This window comes from Rhea pennata, chromosome 9, assembly GCF_028389875.1.
Source record: "Rhea pennata isolate bPtePen1 chromosome 9, bPtePen1.pri, whole genome shotgun sequence".
NCBI lineage: Eukaryota > Metazoa > Chordata > Aves > Rheiformes > Rheidae > Rhea > Rhea pennata.
Genome location: NC_084671.1, coordinates 24,754,538 through 24,775,324, shown reverse-complemented (window position 1 = coordinate 24,775,324; position 20,787 = coordinate 24,754,538). Strand labels below are relative to the sequence as shown.

Here is a 20,787-nt window from a genome sequence, read left to right as displayed (position 1 = left end):
GATGTCACTGAAAAAATAGATACTCTTAGTAAAGGCATTTTGGGCTGTAGAAGTTGTGATGGGAGCTTCATTTCTTGCAATTTTTAGAGACAGCTGAGGCAGTCCTACTTTGACAAGGAAATAATCTCACAGGCCTCAAGAAAGTGCAAATGTTCATAAGTTTTCTGATAAAACCATAATATTTTTTGACCTTTTGTTTCTTACCAAGAGACTGCAAAATAGTCTGTGTCCAGAATGTTCCTTCTGAAGGCAGAGCAAGATCAAAATGCTGCTGCAAATTATTACCCTTTGGTATCCATAAGTCATTACTCTGTGTTAAGAAAATCACATTGGAACAGCCAGCAAGAATAAAAGCAAGAAGCCAGTTGGATTCAGAGTATGTCCAGGGCTTTTGCTGCAGATTCATAACCTGTATGAGACTTGAAAAGGCTATTCAGTTGTTGAGCATCATTTTCTTCTGATGATAGAAATTTTACAACAGCCCCAACATAGCTAGGTCATCCTTATTTTCCTCTGTACCTCCTTGTGCTCATAGCATTTGCTGAGCTATAGGAGAGGACAGCAACACATATAAACTGTACTGTTTTAGGAAATTGTTGTATTTATGCTTGGATGTTACTCAGCTATGAAATGTGTCAGCAAGCATCTTGCAAGCTATTTTCAATTACTCATACGTACAGGGATGTTTAAGCAGCTGACAGTGTCTGGTTACTGAAGGATCAAGCCTTTCACTCTGGTTACAGGTCTCCAGTCTGGTTCTTCTACTAATAGTGGAGGAGGAGGAGGGACCCAGAGCACAAGCAGTAACTTGTCACAACATCTCACCTATACATCCTACATCCTGAAGCAGACACCCCAGGTCAGTGGCGTAAGAGTCTTAACTAAAGCAGATTGGCATTTCAGGTTGCAATTAGTGATGTGTGGGTATCCTCTGGTTCTGTACTTGGTGAGATGTTCTTAGGCTATGGGATCTAGATTGTTTTTAGCAACCCTTGCCTCTCCATTTTGCCAGACATCTGATTTGCTACTTGATGTGTCCACATGTCTGCCTCTCACTTTCCATAGCAGTGTGTAAGGTACCCCTTACAGCACCTTGCAAGCTAATAAAGCAACACTGAGTAAGACCAGGGCAAGCAGTGGGTGAAGAGGAGATAGGCAGTAGTAAGAGCACAGGACTGCAGGGGAGTCATATGACAGAGATGATATTGGAAGAGCAGTCTTACACAGATGGATGTGTAAGAGCTTGAGGAAGACACTAGAGGTGGGAGAAAAAGGAGAGCTATTGGAGAGAAATGGCAAGATGGAGTAAGGAAGGTAGATTAGAAAACTGGTTTGTATGAAGGAATCCACATGAGACAGTGAATGAAGCCTCTGAAGGATAGCAGTTAAGGATGTGAAACAGGAAGGCTGGCAAGGCCTCAGGTGGTAGGTGCAGGCCTCCAGTTGTGAATCTGATTGCCACATGCTGAGCTCTGAATACGTGGCCCTCTAGGAGAATTGATTTATGTTTTGAAACTAGAAGGCAAAAAAAATACCCTCTCCTTCTTGCATAGCCCAGCAGTAGCCTCTCTGGTCTTGGAAGGTAAGTAGCATTCATAACAAATAAACTTGAAGAACATGGAGTGTGTTAAATTGTAGTGGATGGCTCCAAGGAGACTGGAAACTAACTGCTTTTTCACACCTTCGTTGCATCAGAAAGTAGTTTTTTGCACCAAAAACATGACTGTGGCTGTGGGTGCAGAACCATTCACTGTAATTAACAGTGCAGTGTTTCAAAAGACAGTGTTTTGTGGTACTGTACTGCTTCTAGCTCTTGGATCTGAGCAAAGTGGAGACTTCCTCTAAGACTTTTTCACTGAGATCAGTGAAAATGAGGACTTCAGTTTTTTGGTTTTTAATTTGAAGTGGGTTTGATTTTGCAGCAGATAAGTAGAATGTCAAGAACCTTCTGCTTAAAATGCTGTTTCATGCCACAAAGAACACCTACAAATGTTGCTGTTGCATTACAGCTACAGATTTGTATTCTGTGTTGACTCTGCCAGTTTTGTTTTAACTGTGTTTCGAGGTACTGATCTCTGTAACTGTTTGTTTCTGGAGCAGGGCACTTTTCTGGTTGGCCAGCCTTCTCCTCAGAGTTCTGGGAAGCAACTGACACCAGCATCAGTTGTTCAGGGCAGTGTAGGAGTTGGATCATCTTCTACACAAGGACAACAAGCACTAAAAGTGATAACTGGACAGAAAACAGCTTTATTTGCACAGGTAATTTAAAAATGATGTGTTTCTCTCTTACCACTCGATATTTTGTCAAATAAAATGTAGGAAACACAGCCACACATTATGAGACGTTTTCCTCCTGTATTTTTTTTCCTGTATAATTAAAATGCTGGTTGCACTGTGTAAGTAAAGTACACGAAGGCCTAATTTCATAGCAGATAGTGGACCACAGTTTTCCAATTTTATTCATGTTCTTGGAGTGGGTCACACACAAGCTTGAGTTGATAGTTTGTAAATGGGCTCAAGGATCTCTTACGAATCTAAAAGAAATGTGCTTAAATGTTTCAAAATTAAAAATGGGACACCTACTAATGGTCTGAAATTTTTGACCCGGACCACCTTGAGATTACTCAGACGCCTGCCTTTTGAAAAGCGCTGAGTGGTCCCTATGAGATTAAAACTCCCTTAGAGTGCCAGAAGTTGACCATTCACAATTGGTAGGTGTATTTTTCTGAAACCAACAATTTGAACTGATGAAGTTGATTGTCTAATAATAATTTTGTATTTCAGCTATTTTTGCTACAGAATGCCTTCTTTCACTGGAAAAAGGAAAGTCTATTAAAAGCATTTTGTGTTTTATTAATACAGAAAGCATTTGTCTCTTAAAAAGCAACTACAAATATAGTATTACAACCTTTCACCTTATGCTGAATTCCATTTCAAAGGCTGCACCCAGTGGACAGACATCACTGATGAAAATATCAGATGGCTCTATAAAATCAGTGCCTACTTCATCCCAGCTCTCCAAGCCTGGCACCACTGTGCTGAGAGTATCAGGAGGTGTGATCACCACAGCTGCCACCTCTGCCATGGCCCTTCCCACAAACGGAGTGGCCCAGGTGAGAAACTGCATTGCCAATATACTGTGATTGGAGCTTGAAGGTCAAAGCCAAAAGTTCAGGAGACCCTAGGGTAGCATGTGCAAGTTATCTTGAAGTGTCTCTCTCTAAACAGCTTTGCTCACAGCTTTCATGCAGCATTTGGACTCTTCCTGTTGAGGGTCCTCAGGACCTTTTACAGAAGAGAAACAGTCTGTGTGCAGTCTCAGAGGTAAAACACAAGCACATGTACCAAAGTTTTGTTTCAGTTTCTTGCCAGTATAATCCCCTGGAAAGGACTTCTGCTGTTTTTTCCTCCCGTGGTTTTCTTTTTAGTCAGCTTTGTGTTCCAGTGCAGTTAACTCAGCTCCTTTTCTGTTGGCTTGTTTACTGTTTTACACAAAATAATGAAATCTCTCTGAAGAAACAAAGGGAGAGCAGAAACTAAAACTTGTACTCTCTTGCTGTTAGAGTTATTAGAATTATAAGGGCAGGCAGGCAGGAGAGGCTTTATCTAAAGTAGAGCTTTTGTAGTCATACAGATTAGATTTTTTGGGGGCCTTTCAAACATCAGATCTGTCTCACTGACATGGAAAGTTGCAGAAATATGTAAGATGCCTGAAAATCTATATCCAGTACGCCAGTAAAAGCCAGCAGTAATCAGATTGAAGGTTGTTCTTCTGAGATCACTGACTCTTCACATTGCTTAGTGCTGAATCTGCTATGAACTGATACCAGAGGCCAGCAATGCGCAGAGTTTGTGGTCCTTTGAATGTGGCTGTGTTCAAAGCTTGTCTCTTCTGTTTACCCTGAGGGAATCATAATGCAGCCTTGAAAAGAGGTAATTTCCCATAGAGTAAGTTTGGAAATAAGGCATTTGTATTCCCAGAGTAAATTCTCTTGTGATTGGATACAGCAATGTATCTGGTTGATACTGGTTGCCCACCTTGTGGAGTTCTTCAGCTGGGGAGGATGCATCAAAAAGGAAAGTGTGTAGTTCAGTGAGAGGATTCCTGCTGGCCTTGATGCTTAGCTTGTAGGGAGGCAAGGATTAAACAAGTTAAGTGTGAGGCCATGCTGCCTTCAAAGAGGGCTGAACCCTCGCACTGTACAGCATATATGGGTGAAAGTACTGAAATTTGCATTAAAAGCTACTCAGTGTTTTTACAGCTCCCAGTGAAGCTGTAGAGATTTAGATTTTCTATCTGACCTTTTTCCAAACTTTTCCTCTGCCTGGCTTCCTAATGACAGTTATTACCATCTAATTGTCCCTACATAGCCCTACCTAGGACACACAGCAGCCAGGACACTAGGATCTCTTTGAGGTCCAAGTAGATGAATACTGAAGAGCCTTTCCAACTTGATGAGCAGATTTGAAAGTGTCTTGCATCTATCTAACCAAAATGATATTTGCAACACCAGCCGTTCAGGCTGAGTTTCTACAACTAAGGAACAGAAGAGCATCATGCTCTGTGAACTGGATTAAGGTCTTTGTTTTTGTCAATTTATTGTAAAATAAAGGGTAGTGCACAATGTGCAAATTATCTCAGAATAATACTAACTTCTATTTGAATTTCTTTACCTGTAAAGTGCCACTGAGTACTAAGGGTACAAATATCTGTCTTTCAATAACTATGTGACAGAGATATGTATTAGGGTTAAGGTCTATATAGTATCATAACAAAAAATGACCCGTTGTCTCAATCAGTGGAGTCACCTGCATTAACAGCTTTGCTCCAGTTCTCTGCTGATCCCTCTGGAGTTCTGAGCAACAGGGAAATATGAAACATTAAGCCTCCAGATGAGAAATTTGGCCTACCTACTTAATGATTTTAAGGGGCCTGGCTTGTGATACTGTCAAAGCAATTGTGTTAGCAATTCCTGTGTGCATGGTTTCATCTGATTTCTGCTTGAAACTGCTTTCACTCTGTATGTACTATCATTGCGTATGGGCTTTTGAGTATGTGCTTGAGATCTTCTTGCTTCTTAGTAATAGATATAGTCATGTGGTTTTATTACTCCTAGATATTCTTTCTTCGAGCTTATTGTTAAATCGTGTATGAAGTTAATAGGATTTTGATAATGCTCTCTCTTTTATGCAGCAAATAGATAATGCAAGTGCCAGTTCATCATCTTCTGGAGGTCCTACAGCAAAAACGTCTGGACAGCAGCATCAAATCTGTATAAACCAGGGCCAGCCTACTTCATCAGTAGTGAGTAAGACCGCTACTTCTGTTGTAAGTGTTGCTTCTCTGATGACTACACCAACACCTGTGACTGGAAAAGCTGCTGTATCAGGTATTGAACTATCTTCATGACTTTTTTTTTTTGTAGAGTTGGACTTGGGTATAAGTTCTTTAGGTGTCTTCCACTGAGGGGGGAGGGATTTTAGGATCACCTGCAGTTGTGAGTGTGTGAAAGTGAAGTCATGCTTTCTAAACCACCATAGTGGGATAACATTTGGCATAGACAAAGCAATGTGCAAATAATTTGGCATCATATCACATCAGTGTATTTACTCTGTCTGATACGAATAAGTGTGAGTTGCCCACTGATATTTGAGAGGGATTGTAGCTTTCATGGCAGATTCCCCTTAAAGGGTGCTTACTACTTGCCCAAGAGCAGTATATCACTGAGCACTGAAAGTGTCAAAATATCAAAGAATACCACAGGCTTAATTCTGTTCATAGAAGTAAAACTTCAATGAAGTTAGAGAAGTTGCATGAGGAGAGCTTGGCCCTGAGGCTTTACATTTACTGTGTTGGGTTTGGAAAGGAGAGAAGCGTTGATTAGGGGTAATTGGATGCTATAAAGTCATAATCCACAAAGTAGAGTAAGATAGATGAGATCTGAAATATTTCAAGTTAATAAAGGTGAGGTAATAAAGATGGACTGTCCTTATGTAAAAGAGGCGAGAGTAAGTGACACTGAGCCTGTTATGACAGTGTAATTTAGAGCAGCTCTGCTGACTTTCTGTGTACACAGTCTTCTAACCCTGCCTTATTTTCAAGAGTTTGTGTTTCCCAGAGTGTATGACAAAGGCTATTAAAACTGCCACAATTCTACAATAAACGTTCGAGTTATTGTCCTTACAAACCAAGCAGCAAGGGTTTTAATGGGAAACGAGATGACTTTCAGCTTAAGAGTGCAGTTTAGATGTGAGAATTTCTTCTATTTCTTCTGTTTTACTTTTGTAGTCCTAAGGCACTGACTTCAACATTAAAAGTTATTTCTTCAAGAATCCCAGAAGAAACAACTGCTATAAAACATGTTTTTTCAGGATCAGAAAAAAAATGCTGTATTAAAATTCTTGAGGTTTGACTTTTTAAAGGCATCTTTCCAACAGAATCTCACCTTTTCCCATTGTTTTGCAATAAACAATGTCTCCCACCGATCAGGCTAATAGGGGTAGTGGAAAATGTCCCTGCTTACTTGCTTTGCCGTTCGGGTGCCTTGCTGTGCTATGCTGACACATCCGTGTATAACACACTTAGGACAGTCCCCAAGGCACCATTTAAATGATGCACTTTCTGAATGTGGTAAACAGTCATGGAAGGAGACTTGCAAAGCCACAGGCTTTTAATAGCTTGTTGGAGATTGGCTCTGTGCCCTAAGAGAGCTTTGCTTCACCATTTAACATTTTTGTTAATCTGCTTAAGATTACTTAGATGATTATAAATCTTGCCTCAAATATCAGAACATAGCATGTAACGCATCCCAGTATTTTGGCAGTCATCCATGTTAATAAAAATCTGTTTAACGGTTCACTGTGAACCGTGGCTTGTTAAGAAGGTATCAGTGCTAACTTACATTCTCTCCTATTCCGTGCAGAAAGGGAGAGAAATAGCTGGAGCTTGTTTAAACAAAGCAGTGTGTTCTATGTAACATTTCGTCTTCCCTTCTTTCAGGTTTGCTAAAAATCCACTCAAGTCAGTCTAGTCCACAGCAGGCTGTTCTGACAGTTCCCAGTCAGCTTAAACAGCTCGGTGTAAACACAGCTTCTGGAGGTGTTCAGACAATACTCATGCCTATGAACAAAGGTAAAGTGCAGAAAAGAAGGGTAAATGGTATTTGAAAATCCCCTTTGACACAGAGTAGCTCTTGGTCACTGTTGGCATACATGGTCCAAGGTTTACAGATAGAAGAAAAAGTAGCAAGGTTATTTGTCCCTAAGCTTTGTATTGCAGCATCCTTTTTGCTTCTGAGTGTGGTTATTTGTCAGTGTTTGGAGTTTGATCCTTTTTTTTTTCTTTGTTGTCTTCTTCCCCTACCCCCCATTCCTGTCTAGTGATACAGTCGCTTTCTACTAGCAAAGTTTCAGCTGTCACAGCTGTCACAACAGCCAGTACAGTTGTCCCTAGTCCCTCTGCAGCTTCTGTCACTAAAGGTAACAATGAATTTCTAAGTAAGTTAAATAATAGTAATATGCTGGTTCTGTACATACCTGCTTCATGCAAGTGGCCTGGCTCTAAAAGTAGACCCTGTGACTGTGGGTTCCTTTATTTCTGTTGTTAGTAGGATTTAAATGGAATAGAAATGGGATCTGGAGACTAGCAAGTTAACTGTTGCTTCCCCCTCAACAAAGCCTAAAGTATAGATTAGTACAGAGAGAAATGAGGATTTTCTGAAAAGCTACTATGAGTAGTTTAAGTATTCATTTTTTAATCTGTTGCTGTGCAAATGCATAGAGCAGCACATAATTAATCAGTTACTGATACTTTCCAGAGTGATGTATAGCCTAGAGCTGAAGTACTCAGTGTAGTTCATGCTGAATGGCTATGTGTCCTTTGCATCCATCCCAGATGAATGACCAGTCTGCCTGGCCATTCTGGACTCAGAACAGCTCTCCTGCGCCCCTCTCACCAGAGTTCTGTCCTAGATATTAGAAAATGCACCAATGTCAAAACAAATGATGTCTTCAAAGAAAGATTTCATTTTGGAGAAATGTCACTTCTCGCTAAAAATGCTAGTTGTTTTCCAATTAGCTCTTAGTTTATTGAAATGTCAATGTATGCTTGCAGGTTTGGTTCAGTTCAGTTTAGATCGGGCAGTCATATGTAAAATATTAGTGTACACGCAAATCTCTAAAAGAATGAGATGTGAGCATTTTGAGATTTGGAGGGGAAGTCATGTTCTGGTGGCTTTCCTTCAGCATAGTCGAGGGATATTCTTTACGAGGTCAGATTTATTTGTACTTAACAAGTAGAATACAAACAGAAGAAATCGTGTTATTTAATGTTCAGGGAGGTTATATCTAGGCATTTGTTTTAGTCTGCAGACCATTCAGATTTTGAAATGTATGATTCCTTTCATATGTTCTTTCTATGCCTGATGTGCATAGTGGAGCAGCTCTGATTCAGTGGTGTCCACTATTTTATTAGCCTTATTGGAGTCTCACTCACAAGACATTATTTGTCTGGCTGACTGATATTTTTTGTCTTTTGATGTGTGTTCTGTTTCTTTGAAGTTAAGATGGAGCCTGATTCAACAGGACAAAATTGCAGTTCTGTGGGAACCCAAGAAGGCCAAGCAGCAGTAAAGACAGAAGAGAGCTCAGAACTTGGGAATTATGTTATCAAGTAATGGTTCATTTCTCTCTGGAGAATTTTTATCTTTGGAATACTGGGGAGAATGGAAGAGATTCTAGGAATGCATGCTGTGGTATTAGAAATTTGACTCCAAAATACATTATAAAATCTTCTGTTACATATGCTGTTTTATCACTGCTAATCCTCTTGGCTGGCATTCATTTCAGACACTGCTGCAAAATTTTCTTTACAAATGGGTTTGTATTCATGGCTACTGGAAGAGAAAAAAGTTATTTTATGATTTGCAGTTATTTTGAGGATTGCTAAAAACTCAAATTTCTAAAGCCTCTTTATCATCCATGATTATCATTGCTTGCATAATTTCTGTTGCCATTGTGTGTTCTTACTGGGGTCAGACTGTGCCCAATGAAATACCAGTTAAAAAAAGAAGCGTCTAAAGTAAATAGGAGAACTGTTTGTCTTATTGCCTCTCTAGTCTTGACAAGCTCATACGTTTCTGCAGTTACTTAATATGAGGCATGATAGGCTCAGAATTGAAATTGGATAATAAATACCAGCGGAGTGTGAAGTCCAGCACCTTATTTGTGATGCTCTTGTAAGTAGTTTCTGGAGGCTTTTCACCAGAACTCAGCTTGCAAAATAATATTCTCTGGATATTTCTTGTAATCTATAGGACATCTCTTGTCTCCCCCAGTGGCTTACTTTGCTTTCTGTCTCAATGGTTTGAAAAGTGTTGTTATCCTGACGTACACCCGTAGACATTTCCCTGGTGGGGAGTGTATGTAGGAGACAGGAATAAATCTCAAATCAGCACACAGTTGGAATCATCTTAATCATGAAATAATTGATGGAAAATACAGGTCTGGTCACGATGACTGATTAAGTACAATTTGTACTTAAACTCCTGTTAGCTCTTGTTTTAATGTTATAGCAGATGTGCTGAGTGACATCAAATGAGCCAGTTAGCCTAGTCTTTCCCTATAACAGAACATCATAAGAGATGGACAGTTAATAAGCAGCAAAAGAAAGTACAAAGCTTGCCATGCAGTGTCACATGTTCCTGCTGGGACAACTTGCAGTAAAAGGGGCTTCTCATCCCCTCAAAACAATGTTGCAGGTTGTGAGATAATATAGGTATTTTTTTCAAGCCTGTCCACTAAAGCCTGTTTCTTCAGCTTGACAAACATAGCTTCAGATATGGACACCAAAGCGAGAAGAAAAGCACTTTGAAATACTTCCTTAGATTTAGGACATTACAGGAGTTTGTCCTCACATTAGTGTTACTTTTATGCCTTGGGACCAGGGACTAGAGTCTGCACAAGTCACTAGACTTGTGCATCTGATTCATCACTTCCAACAGTGTTCTTCATTGTGATTCTTTTTATTCCTTGCAGCATAGAATATTTGGAGAACATCCAGCAGCTTTTAACAGCAATAGTGAAGAAGGTTCCATTAATTGCTGAAAAAAGTAAGCAGTGAATGAAAATGCTTAATTTGCTATTTTCAGTGTATCAACAGAATGCTTTGTGCTGCAAAAATTACTAAAAATGGAATGAAATAAAGCCTCCTTCCTAGAGAGTTTACTTCATGGGTTATTCTGAAGATTTTTTTAGACTCAAGTCCATCCAGTGAAGCCAAGTGTGTTGTCAGCAGTTATTAACTTTAATCTGTTTTTCCATTAAAAATAGGTCATACTTGTCCACATAACAGCTGCAAGCAGATACTCTTTTACCTGGTTTTGTCCTTTTAAGAAAAAATAAGTGCGTTAGAGGCACGTCTGTTTTGCTGGGGTTTCAGAAATGGTTGTAGATATGGTGATGTATCTTAGCATTGGAATGTGTTTTTTGGCTTTGCTGGCCTTGCTTTTCAACCAAGGGTGGAAGTTTATGGAGAACTGATTTAAGCTTTTTTGACACTTATAATAGCATACCTCTTCCTCATATACATAGCTGTAAATGTGTCAGTTTTCTCTGGTAGCTAGTACAGTTTGAAAAGAAGTTCCTGGAGACTGATAAGGGTAGAGCCTCTCAAGATAAAGAGAGCAGACAAAATAGGAGTGGGTAACACAGTAAAGCTTCTATTGTGTGTTATTTGGGGGCCTATAGTAGCATTCTTGAATCTCTGGCTTAGGATTCATGACCCTTCCTAATGTTTTGCTGGAAACCTTTTCACTATTCCATTGCTGGCCAACAAATTACAGCGTAAAAAGTGTTTTGAAAAGAAAGACTTTGACTAATAGCACAACCTTACAGCTCTACCTCATTAGAGTTTTTTGGGGGAGAAGGAGAGACTTAAAACTGCATTTGGCCACAGGTATCTGCTGATCAAGAGGGGTGCTGTTTGTGCATTCAAAAACCACAGTACTGCACACATCTATGTATTTGTTAAGAGTTGTATCAGCATTTGAAGAAACTATAGTCCTGTGAGCATGAAACACTTTGAATCCGTTTGCACTTTCCTCTTCATGAAATATAGCACATCCAGAATTGATCTGATTTCAGTCATTAAAATTTAATACTGTTTTTGGCTTTGCCCTTTCTAGGTGAAGATGCCAGCTCTTTCTGTGCCAGCTCAGTGGAACAGTACTATAGCTGGAATATCGGGAAGAGGAGGGCTGCTGAGGTAATCCTCTCCTGTGTTTTATAAGCAGTCATTAGGGATGCAAGAAGAATTTTTGAACTACAGAACCTTCATTGTTGTTGGCTGTTTTGTTTTCTGAAGCACTGTCAAATTTTAGATGGAAGCATTCCTCACTGCAAGATGCACTGATTGCTGTTCAGGTAGTGCTCAAATTTATTGCTCAGAAGCTTTCTAAAATAGAAGGGACTCTGAAGGTCAGTTTTCTGCTGGTTCAAAGAAAGATGCTTTTGAAACACTTTAAAAATCAGAATTTTTGCAAACTGTCCTTTTACCACTTTATCCTCATCACTCCTGTGTGGTATATCATGATCATGGGAATTTTCACCAGCCTACTTTGTCCTCCTTATATCTTTTTGTGGAATTATGTCTACTTTCTGTAGAAAGAGGTTTGAGAAATCTGACCTAAGAAGTGCTAGTACTGAAATAGATTGTCAGTTCATCAGGGATAAATATCTCAGTTCATCAGGATCTTATAGTATTGTGATTGTTATGCTTTCCCACTATTTCTTAATAGTTTTGACATCTTTCTGTAGACCTATATAGGGAAAAGAATAAACTGGTCAGATTCACTGTTTAATGAACATAAATGAACAAAAAGTTTAACCAAAATATAAAGAAGCATCTTTGCTCTGGTAGACTTCCTGCACTATGCTATCTTAAAGTGTTACTTGGAAGTGGAAGTCAAGACATAAGTGTGTCTGAGCCTATGTAAAGGGTTGTCCCTGAGACAGGGCTCTTTATTGAGGTTTTGGTTGCATGAGAAAGCAGAGGATGCGTGACCTGCCCAGAGCTGCAGAAGATGTCAAGATTACAACCATCTCCCATGTTTATTTTTCCCTGCCATTCTGTTGTCTGGGAAAACAGCGTTCCTTTTATTTTCTTTGCATCTCAGTTTTTTTTTCTGGGCCGTAATCTGGCCTTAAACATTGTAGCCGGTGTGAGCTTTCCTTTTGGTTTTTCATAGTGGCAACGAGCAATGACAGTGAGAAAGATCCTGCAAGAAATCATAGAGAAGCACCCCAGATTCCACAACATTACACCTCTGAAAACAAAACATGTGGTGCACTGGTGTCGATGCCATGGCTACACTCCACCTGACCCCGAGACCTTGCGGAACGATGAAGACTCAATTGAAGATGTGCTGACTCAGATAGACAGTGAGCCGGGTGAGTATGGAGCGGCAGTAAACTCCTTTTTGCCAAAAGCGTTCTTTATTGAATGGCTCAAGACTATGTGTTTACACATGCATGTGCTTGTTCTTCAGGAGAAAGAGGTTTGTTCTTTCTTTGTTTTTTTGACTTAATTCGCATAGAATAACAAAAATTGGAGAGATCCTGAAGGCAAACATAGGAGTGAAGCTGTCCCTTGGCCCTGCCAGTCCTGACACCCTCTGGCACCTCTTTGGATTCCATTGTGCTTTGGGGCCATTGTGGGTCCAGTGTGGATACATGTGGTGAAAGATGATCCTCGCTGTATGGTGTAACCATGTGCAAACTAAGTGTAGGCAGTAATGACACTTCCGGATCTGCCCTTACATAGCTGTCCTCTGTTGAAATGCCACTAGGCCACTATGCAAACAAACTGAACAAGCTTCAGGTACAACACGCTGTCTGGCAGTGGCTGCATGGAGCTCCGTGGGGAGTTATTTACCTCCCAAACTAAATTGCCCTGCAGAACCTTCATGTTGTGCTACTACAGCTGCTATGTTATTCCACTAGGATAGCTGTGGGATATCCACAGTACACTGCAGTCTGTATTATACACATATCTTTAATTACATCTGTTCTTCACATTTAGGTTCCCTTGTTTCACCTTGAGATAATCCCTTTTCCAAAGCTGAGTGTTTTTCCGTCCTGATCAAAAAAGGATTTAGAGTATTTTACAGAAGTATGTGGATTTGATTATTCTATACAGTCTGGTCCTGCGTTGCAGTTGTTGAAGGTGGAAAGGAAGCCTACATCTACTTTTTAATCTTTTTGTCTGAATAACTTGGTTTGTGTTTGTCCTTGAAAACAAGAGCCTATTTACTGCATAGCTTTCCACAAAAGATTTTTTTACTTGCTAGAGTTGAGCATGCAGAGAACAGGGCTACCCTTGCATACTTCCACTGGAAGTCTGTCTTCTGATTTTTCTTAAAAAGCATGATAGTACTTGACATAATGCAAAAGATGACTTAGTGTTACATGATGCCTATACAGTAAAACTCCCATTTCTCTAAATGGATTGAAGAGCATCAGACTGCCTTGCCAAAATGCTTTGACTGCCTGTCAAAATGCTTCTGTGAGACTATTTAGGAAGCTTGCATTAGCCTGGTGTTGTTTGAAGTGCAACCTTGTTGATGGGTGTAGGGGCAAATGAAAGAGAGCTCCATGAGGGTAATGAGTATGTAATTAGAAGGCTTTTGATGACTATTTGCATTTCTATTCATCTGTATGTATAGTAGGAACTACAAAAATAACCTTCAATTACCTTAATTTCTTACCATATTTTGGTTGTATATTTGTTTACAAGCACTTCTCCCATAATCTGTCATATGTTTAATTGATTGCTTCTTGTTCAGAATGCCCTTCATCTTACACCAGTGGTGAGGAGCTGTGCCGAAAACTGGAGGAGCTGCAGCAGTTTCTGAAACGAGAACCAGAACACGAAGAGGAAGTAGATATTCTCAACTTTAGTGAGCCATTAAGAATAAACATTAAAAAGGAGCAAGAGGAGAAACAAGAGGAGATGAAATTCTATTTGGCTTCCTTGCCTGCATCAGAGTTTGTGAGGGATACAGCAGAGAAGGTAATGAGTACATCACACAGCTAGTAAGAACCGCAGCCATGCTGGCAGTGGCTTAACTTTTGTTTAATTGCCTTTCCTTCATCTGTATGGTCCTCTGGATGTTTTGACTTGGTTTTGATAAGTGGCCTGAAAAAGTGGCCAGTCTGGCCAATGATGTTCAGCTGGGCAGTGCTGGTAGGAGTGAGTGAAGCATGGTAGCCTGATGTTCATTTCAAAGCAGCTGTGTTGCAGGGCTTAGCACCAGTAAATTTGTCCAGAAGACTAGAAGCAAAGAGAAATGAGGGAAAAGGAGCTCTTGCATGGAATGCCTCCTATACCATCATGTGAAAGGTTGAGGCTTGTTACTTGAACCTGTGCAGTTTATAAGTGGTTCCTGGAAGGGGAGTGAAGTGAAGCTAATAGCATAGCAAACTTTGCTGCTGCTTGCATTTGTTCTCTGTTCAAGCTCGAGTGAAGGAAAAGGAGAGTGTGGTTTCCTCTTTCAGCAGCTGGAAGGAAAGAGAAGACTTGTTCAGCTAGTAAAAGAATGTTTTCTGGTGTAGGGCAAGAGACTGAAGCAGAGGGGAGTTCCTTGCAGCGGCTATGGCAGAAAGGAAGGTATCTCTTTCTGCCTCGCAGACTAACCTCAAGGGGTGAAACTTGCATTCTTTATTTTATCCTGTCTCCTGCCAGGTAGCAGACAAGGGAGCAGGCATGATGGGAGTGTACTGAGAGACGGAACACTCTTTTGATGCTGAACTTTGTGCCAAGAGTACTGTTTAACACTGTTTTAGTTGGCATAGTAAAGTGCAAGGAAGAGTGCAGATACATGAATTGAATATATGTGAGGAACTTTCATTCTCAATCCAAAAATGCAGCCACCTGTTTTTGTGCAGACTTTCTGTAGCTAAGATGAAAATCTGCTTTTGTTTCTTCAGTGTTTTAGAGACACCGAAGTTGTTCTCTGCAAGCTGTTCTAATTGATTTAGCTTAATTTTCTCTGGATTTTTTTGAGTGAAGCCTCACCTTATACTGCCCTAAAGTTTTGCAGTGCTTGTTTACTGTTTTTTAACTCTACCCATTGTGATGGATTGTTTCTAAAATTATCTTACTGTCATCTCATCTGTAGCAAATGTTGGTTGTGTTACTTGATTCACTAATTTGTCAAATGTGTTTTTTTTCCCCTCTCGTATTTTATAGATAGGGATTTCTTTTCAGCCTGCTGAGGTACACAAGAATGTTTATGCATCAGTAATAGAAGACATGATCTTAAAGGTAAAAAAGTTATTTCACAATAGTAACTTTTCAATAGCTTTATTAACTCAGTAATGTATTTAAAAAGAAAAAAAAAAAGCCCCTGCCTCATCTCTAGAAGACTTGACTATTTTTTGAGAGGATAGGATACTTTTTTCCTAAATACTGGTCAGTTCCTTTTTGCTTAGGTTGTCTCTAATGGGACAGTGCTAAATTCTGAAGCCAACAGAACTTCTCCCTTGCCATTTGTCTGTCATACTCAATTTTGGAAAGATGGAGACTGTTTCTCACCAAAGTCCTTTAACAGCACAGATTTGGAATCCTTGTGTTTGGACTGAAAGCAAGGTTATTTTTAGCAGTGCTCTGCTGTATTACAAACTAAAGAAAATTGAGGTTGTTTATACAGTGTTGCTTATCAAAAGATCAGTTTTATAAAAGCTAATGGGTTCCAGGCTTTCTGTGTGCGCACGCATGCGCACACACACCTAAACACACACACTACTGCTGAGCTATCTTTTATTTATCATGTGTGAAGTTAAAATACAGATAAAATCCATTTGTTGACATGCATTGTAGCTATTGGATTGCTCCAGTAGAATCGTAGTTACGCCAGTCTTCCTAACTGAACATCCCAGAAACCTTTACCCTACTCTTAATGTAGGCACAGAGAACCAAGAGCTCTAGTTAACTTCTGATTGAACCATGATTAAGCCAAGCATGTAGGGCATATAACTGCCTTCTGCCAGCTGTCCAAGCTAGGAAGTCATCTTTTTGTTTAAGTCTCTTGACAACACATGAAGCTGGTACCTACAGACTAGCTAACAAACACAGACGGACTCCCAGAAAAATATCTGGATACTCTATGTAAAACCATCATCTTGCTTGTAAAAGGCTGGGCCCTAAAATGTTCTCACAGCACGAACTCTGTTAATACCAGATCCACCCTGCTGTGTGTGTACAGCTCTGCAGGTCCAGGAAGAAACCAGACTGGGCGACTGCAGTCATGAGTTCTGCTTCTTCTCTCTTTCTGTTAAATATGTGCTCAGTTCTTATCACTGTGCTAACAAAAATCATTTGGGTGTCTTGAACAGCCCCTACTGATCTGATAAGCCAAAGTTCCAGGGTTCAATTATGCTGATAATTTGGCAGATAGCATGTATCTTTTCTCTTTCCATACTGTTGTTTAATGCTACCTTTTTTCACAGGCCACTGAACAGCTTATGAGTGATATCCTACGGCAAGCACTGGCTGTAGCATATCAGACAACTCCTCACAACAGGTACAGTGGCTTGTTTCCTCTTGGACCACTTGCATGCCAGCACTAAGGGCTGAATTGCTTGAGAAATATTATCAGATTTTGTGCAGCTCAGAACGTGTGAGCAAGGGATTTCCAGATGACATGAGACAGTACATATGTATGAATTGTATTCTGGAAGGATCAAAGCCTTAATAAGGAAACAAATCGTTTGTCATCTCCTAGCTCAGTAGTGACAAAGGAGTAGAAAAGATGGTCAATGTGAAAAACTGAGGCAACTCTTCTGTATTGTCAAAGAGAAAAGTAGATGGACCATTTTTACAGAGCTGTATGAAAGAAACTTTTCAGTTGTATCCAGCTCAGGTTTCAGACTGGCAACTTACCAGGTTGTTTGAGCCAGCCAGGACTCAAACAACCTAAGTAATCTCATCTGTATTTTACTGATAGAAATTTTTTCTGGCTCAAACATTGAACTATTTTTATGGTAACCTTTAGCCCTTTTAATTTCATTCACTAGCATGCTCTGGGATAACTTGAAATTGAAAAAGAGCAAGACTTTGAGAAAATGCTTGGTTTAAATTTTTATTTTGTATGTAGTACACGCGTGTGTGTGTATATGTGTGTGTGTATATATATATATATATTTTATAAACTTATACACATGTAACATCTGTGCTATAGAAGTTTAAGAATTAATACTTCAGCACTTCATTTTCCTGTACTAGACCCAGGGTGTATCCCTTAGTCATTTGGGAATGGCTCTTTTGTGCTGTGATGTTTTAATGCTTTTTCTGTTTTATTGCAATACTGTCCTGTTATCTTGTTCTTTTGACTTTTTTGACTTCTTTCTTCCTGTTAGTAAATCTATTGCCTTGCTGCTTTATAAACACTTGTCTTTTTAAGTATTGAGATAGCATCTTTGATTCGTTCCCTGCAGGACTCCAAAAGAGATCACAGTGATGAATATTCACAAAGCCATCTGTAATATTCCCTTTCTTGACTTCCTCACAAACAAACATATGAAGATACTAAATGAGGAACAGTGAAATAGAACAGAGAAGATGCTACAGGAAAGGTGGATTTATGACGGAAGTTGGGATGACAAATCCAGTATTTCTGTAGGACACTATTATATGCGTTTATAACATTGGGCTACTAGATTGTTACCTCCAATTAAAGATGCACCTTAATGCAACAGAATGATGCTCTGTTCCAAACCAAGTTGTTAAATATCAGTATTTACTCAGTAAGTGTATGTTCAGTGGCTGAACAAACATTGTCAGTTTGCATCAAGTTGCTAACTGTGAGAGATTCCACAGGCCTAGTACATGTGATGACAACTGTGTTGATGAGGTTGAGGGGTTGAGGGGAAAGAAACTATTATTTGTTACTTCACCTTTTTGACACAGACTACAAACGAGTTGATCCCCACATGCAGTGGGCAGAGCAGTTGAGTTGGCACACTGAATATGAGCAACTTCAAGGCAACTTTTGAAGGTGGGTTGTTTGAGCAGGTTGTTCGTTAGTTGGTTAGGTTTGGGTGGAAGGCTGATGGCTGCAATAAATTCTGCCTGCTTGAGCATCATGTATATGACTGATAGCACAGCTAGATAGGCTTCTTATTAGCTTATTCAGCTAAGTGCCTGTCTGAAGGCGATACCAGATCTTTCTCTAAAGCACCTCAGAGAGGATGAACTGGCACATACTCCATCTAGATGAATAAACCATGATCAGGCTTGTTAAGACTTGAGTGCCCATTTGTCCTGCATGAAAAAGGAGAGCTGAAGTTGCTTGGAGAGGACAGTATTCAGTTTTTGTGGGCTTGGACTGACTGAAACCCTTTGCTTGCCCAGCAAATGCCTCCCTAGTGTGGCAGAAGTTTTGGAGTCTTAAGGTGAAGGGCAGATGAGCACCTCTGTCATACATGTTTTCTGACAGCATTCACTGATGATCAGCTTTATGAAGTGGTATGGGAGCAGCACCACTTTGTCTTGCATTCTAATGAACACACAGAGACCTGATAGGATCAAAAAATCACAGAGATCCATTGCTTGTGGGGAGCACCTCTGATGTCTTGACTGCAAGAAGTTGTTCTGCTTCTAACCACAGCACTTACCTGTCTCAGGAACATCACTGGTGTAGAAGATGTCTGCAGGCTGGCTAACGATAGCTTGCTGGAGAAAGCTTCGTTGGCAACACCCTGACCACCTGCACCCACTGCCCTCTCTCCTGCCTCTATTGGTGCATGCTAGTAGTATGAATAAGCCATTGTAAAGTTGGTGGGACCTCTGTTGGACTGTGAGGCTTTCAGTGTGCTTGCTTTGTTGCGTGGGTGAAACAGGTCAACAGCTAGAACCCCCTATGTGCTGATCTCAGCTGGGTCACTGATTTGCTGCATGGCCTTGGATTTAATCACTTCGTGCCTCAGTTTCCCTATTTCTCAGAATGGGGAGCAGGATACCTACCTCACAGGAGTGTACTGAGGCCTCACTCTTGTTGGTGCCGTGCTTTGACAATGCAAAGCTTTTTATAAACATGAAACTACAGTTACCTTTCTTGGTCTGGGATAGGAACATAAATCTTCAAAATAAAATCTTTTGGTGCTTCTTGGGGCTAGAAGATGAATGATAGTAATTCCAGCTTTGTGTAGAAACAGAGAAAGGTGGTTTCAGGCTTCCAAGAAGAGCTAGCTTAAGTTTGATGCAGTTCTTAAGCTGCAGAAGGTATTACGTACCTCAGATGAGATAACACCTGTATTCACCATAAATAAAACAAGGGTCTGTGACTAGCCCCTCTTAGCCCATCAGAGCTGACAGGGAGCTTCAATTTACTTGAATAAGAATGGCAGAATTTGGCACTTGAATACAGGAAATTGAACTGACTTTTGAAACCTGAATTGCATTCGGAGTAGAAGGAATTAGATGCCCCCTAGAAAGGGCATTTCAGATGCTCTAGATTTGAAAGATAATCCTGGCTTGTTTGGTAAGCCTGGAGCAGGGTTGCGTGCACAAATAAGTGCTTAATGTAGCCCTGACACTAGTTTTTCAGCTGAGGTCAGTGTGAAGAAATTGAACATTGGTGATTATGTTTGAGCACAGTGCTGAAAGTGGAGAGGAATCCAGGTAGCTGGAGAACTTGGGGCCTCACACTGTTTATAGACTGTAGCAAACTCAAAAGTCCATACAACTTTCAGACATTCCCGTACACAGCTTGTACAATAGAGAAGAGCATTTTTGAAATCTCTGTCTACAACAGCTTGCAGGTTGTGTGGGAGCAGCCTTTTGTGCAAACTCAGTTGTGCTATGATCTTCTGGAGTGATGTGTGCATTTGCAGTCCCCTGTCTCTTATGGGCTTCGTTTCTGGGATTTCGGTGTGCCCAGAGCAGCTCCTGATGCAGTTTGCTTTGGGCGTCTGTTGGCAAATCATGGTTTCCTTGCCTGTGTTTTCTGCTTCTCTGTAGTGCTGAAAAGGGGAGTTTCAGACTTTGAGCCTTGAATTAGGCCATGAAGCAGACAGGTAAATGCCTGTTGTTTTTAAGAGTTCTTGCAGTGAAGATCTATTGATACATTTCTGAGCAGCCACAGGTTATTCTCCTAGGAGTTGCTATATTAATAATATATAAAGTTTGCTAAAGAAAAGAAATCTGTTAGAGAAGATAGAAAATAACACGTTTTAGTCCTGCAAATGTAGGGTATGTTTGCGGTAAGGTCTTTGAATTTTAAAAAATGGTGGGAGAAAATATTGTCAGCAAGAAGTTTCCATTGAAATTGCTTGGAAATAAGTGAGAGGTTTGGGAAATTTCATACACTCAGTTAGGTGTAGAAGTATTGGAATATTACAATATATTTCTCTGTCTTTCTAAAGAGTCTTAATACTAGTTAAAGATCTCTTTACAAATATTGCCCCATTTGTAATACTGAGTGTTTAAATCCTTCATGTTATCTGTATTATACTGTATAATTGTGTAAGATACATATGTTTACAATAAATTCTTTTATTAGCTGTGATAGGGTTGTTTGACTGTCACGTGGGACTCAAAATAAGTTTGTTCAAGCTCCCAGGTTTTTGTCTTTTGCATACTTGGAATATTTTAATTAGTTTTGGAGGAAAACTGTTTGATCTTGAATTCATCTGAAGAAAAAGATGATTTTTGCCCTTTTTTAGTTATTTTTAAAAGCTTTTGGTTTTGGGAGATTGGGGAAGGGAAGCTAGAAACTCAGCAGACTGAGC

General features: G+C 40.0%; 1 protein-coding gene across 1 annotated transcript in view; it reads left to right on the top strand.

Moving 5' to 3' along the window:
• The window catches only part of YEATS2 (YEATS domain containing 2), a 51,872-nt gene extending 31,308 nt beyond the window's left edge, over positions 1-20,564 (top strand). Inside the window, exons 18-31 of the mRNA XM_062582851.1 lie at positions 744-859; positions 2,101-2,259; positions 2,940-3,113; positions 5,195-5,390; positions 7,001-7,132; positions 7,381-7,479; positions 8,560-8,671; positions 10,036-10,109; positions 11,184-11,263; positions 12,246-12,447; positions 13,842-14,068; positions 15,248-15,322; positions 16,507-16,580; positions 17,494-20,564. Coding sequence (XP_062438835.1) covers positions 744-859; positions 2,101-2,259; positions 2,940-3,113; positions 5,195-5,390; positions 7,001-7,132; positions 7,381-7,479; positions 8,560-8,671; positions 10,036-10,109; positions 11,184-11,263; positions 12,246-12,447; positions 13,842-14,068; positions 15,248-15,322; positions 16,507-16,580; positions 17,494-17,602 — 1,829 coding nt within the window. The 3' untranslated portion in view covers positions 17,603-20,564. The remainder of the gene's footprint in view (positions 1-743; positions 860-2,100; positions 2,260-2,939; positions 3,114-5,194; positions 5,391-7,000; positions 7,133-7,380; positions 7,480-8,559; positions 8,672-10,035; positions 10,110-11,183; positions 11,264-12,245; positions 12,448-13,841; positions 14,069-15,247; positions 15,323-16,506; positions 16,581-17,493) is intronic.
• Positions 20,565-20,787: the final 223 nt, after the last annotated feature.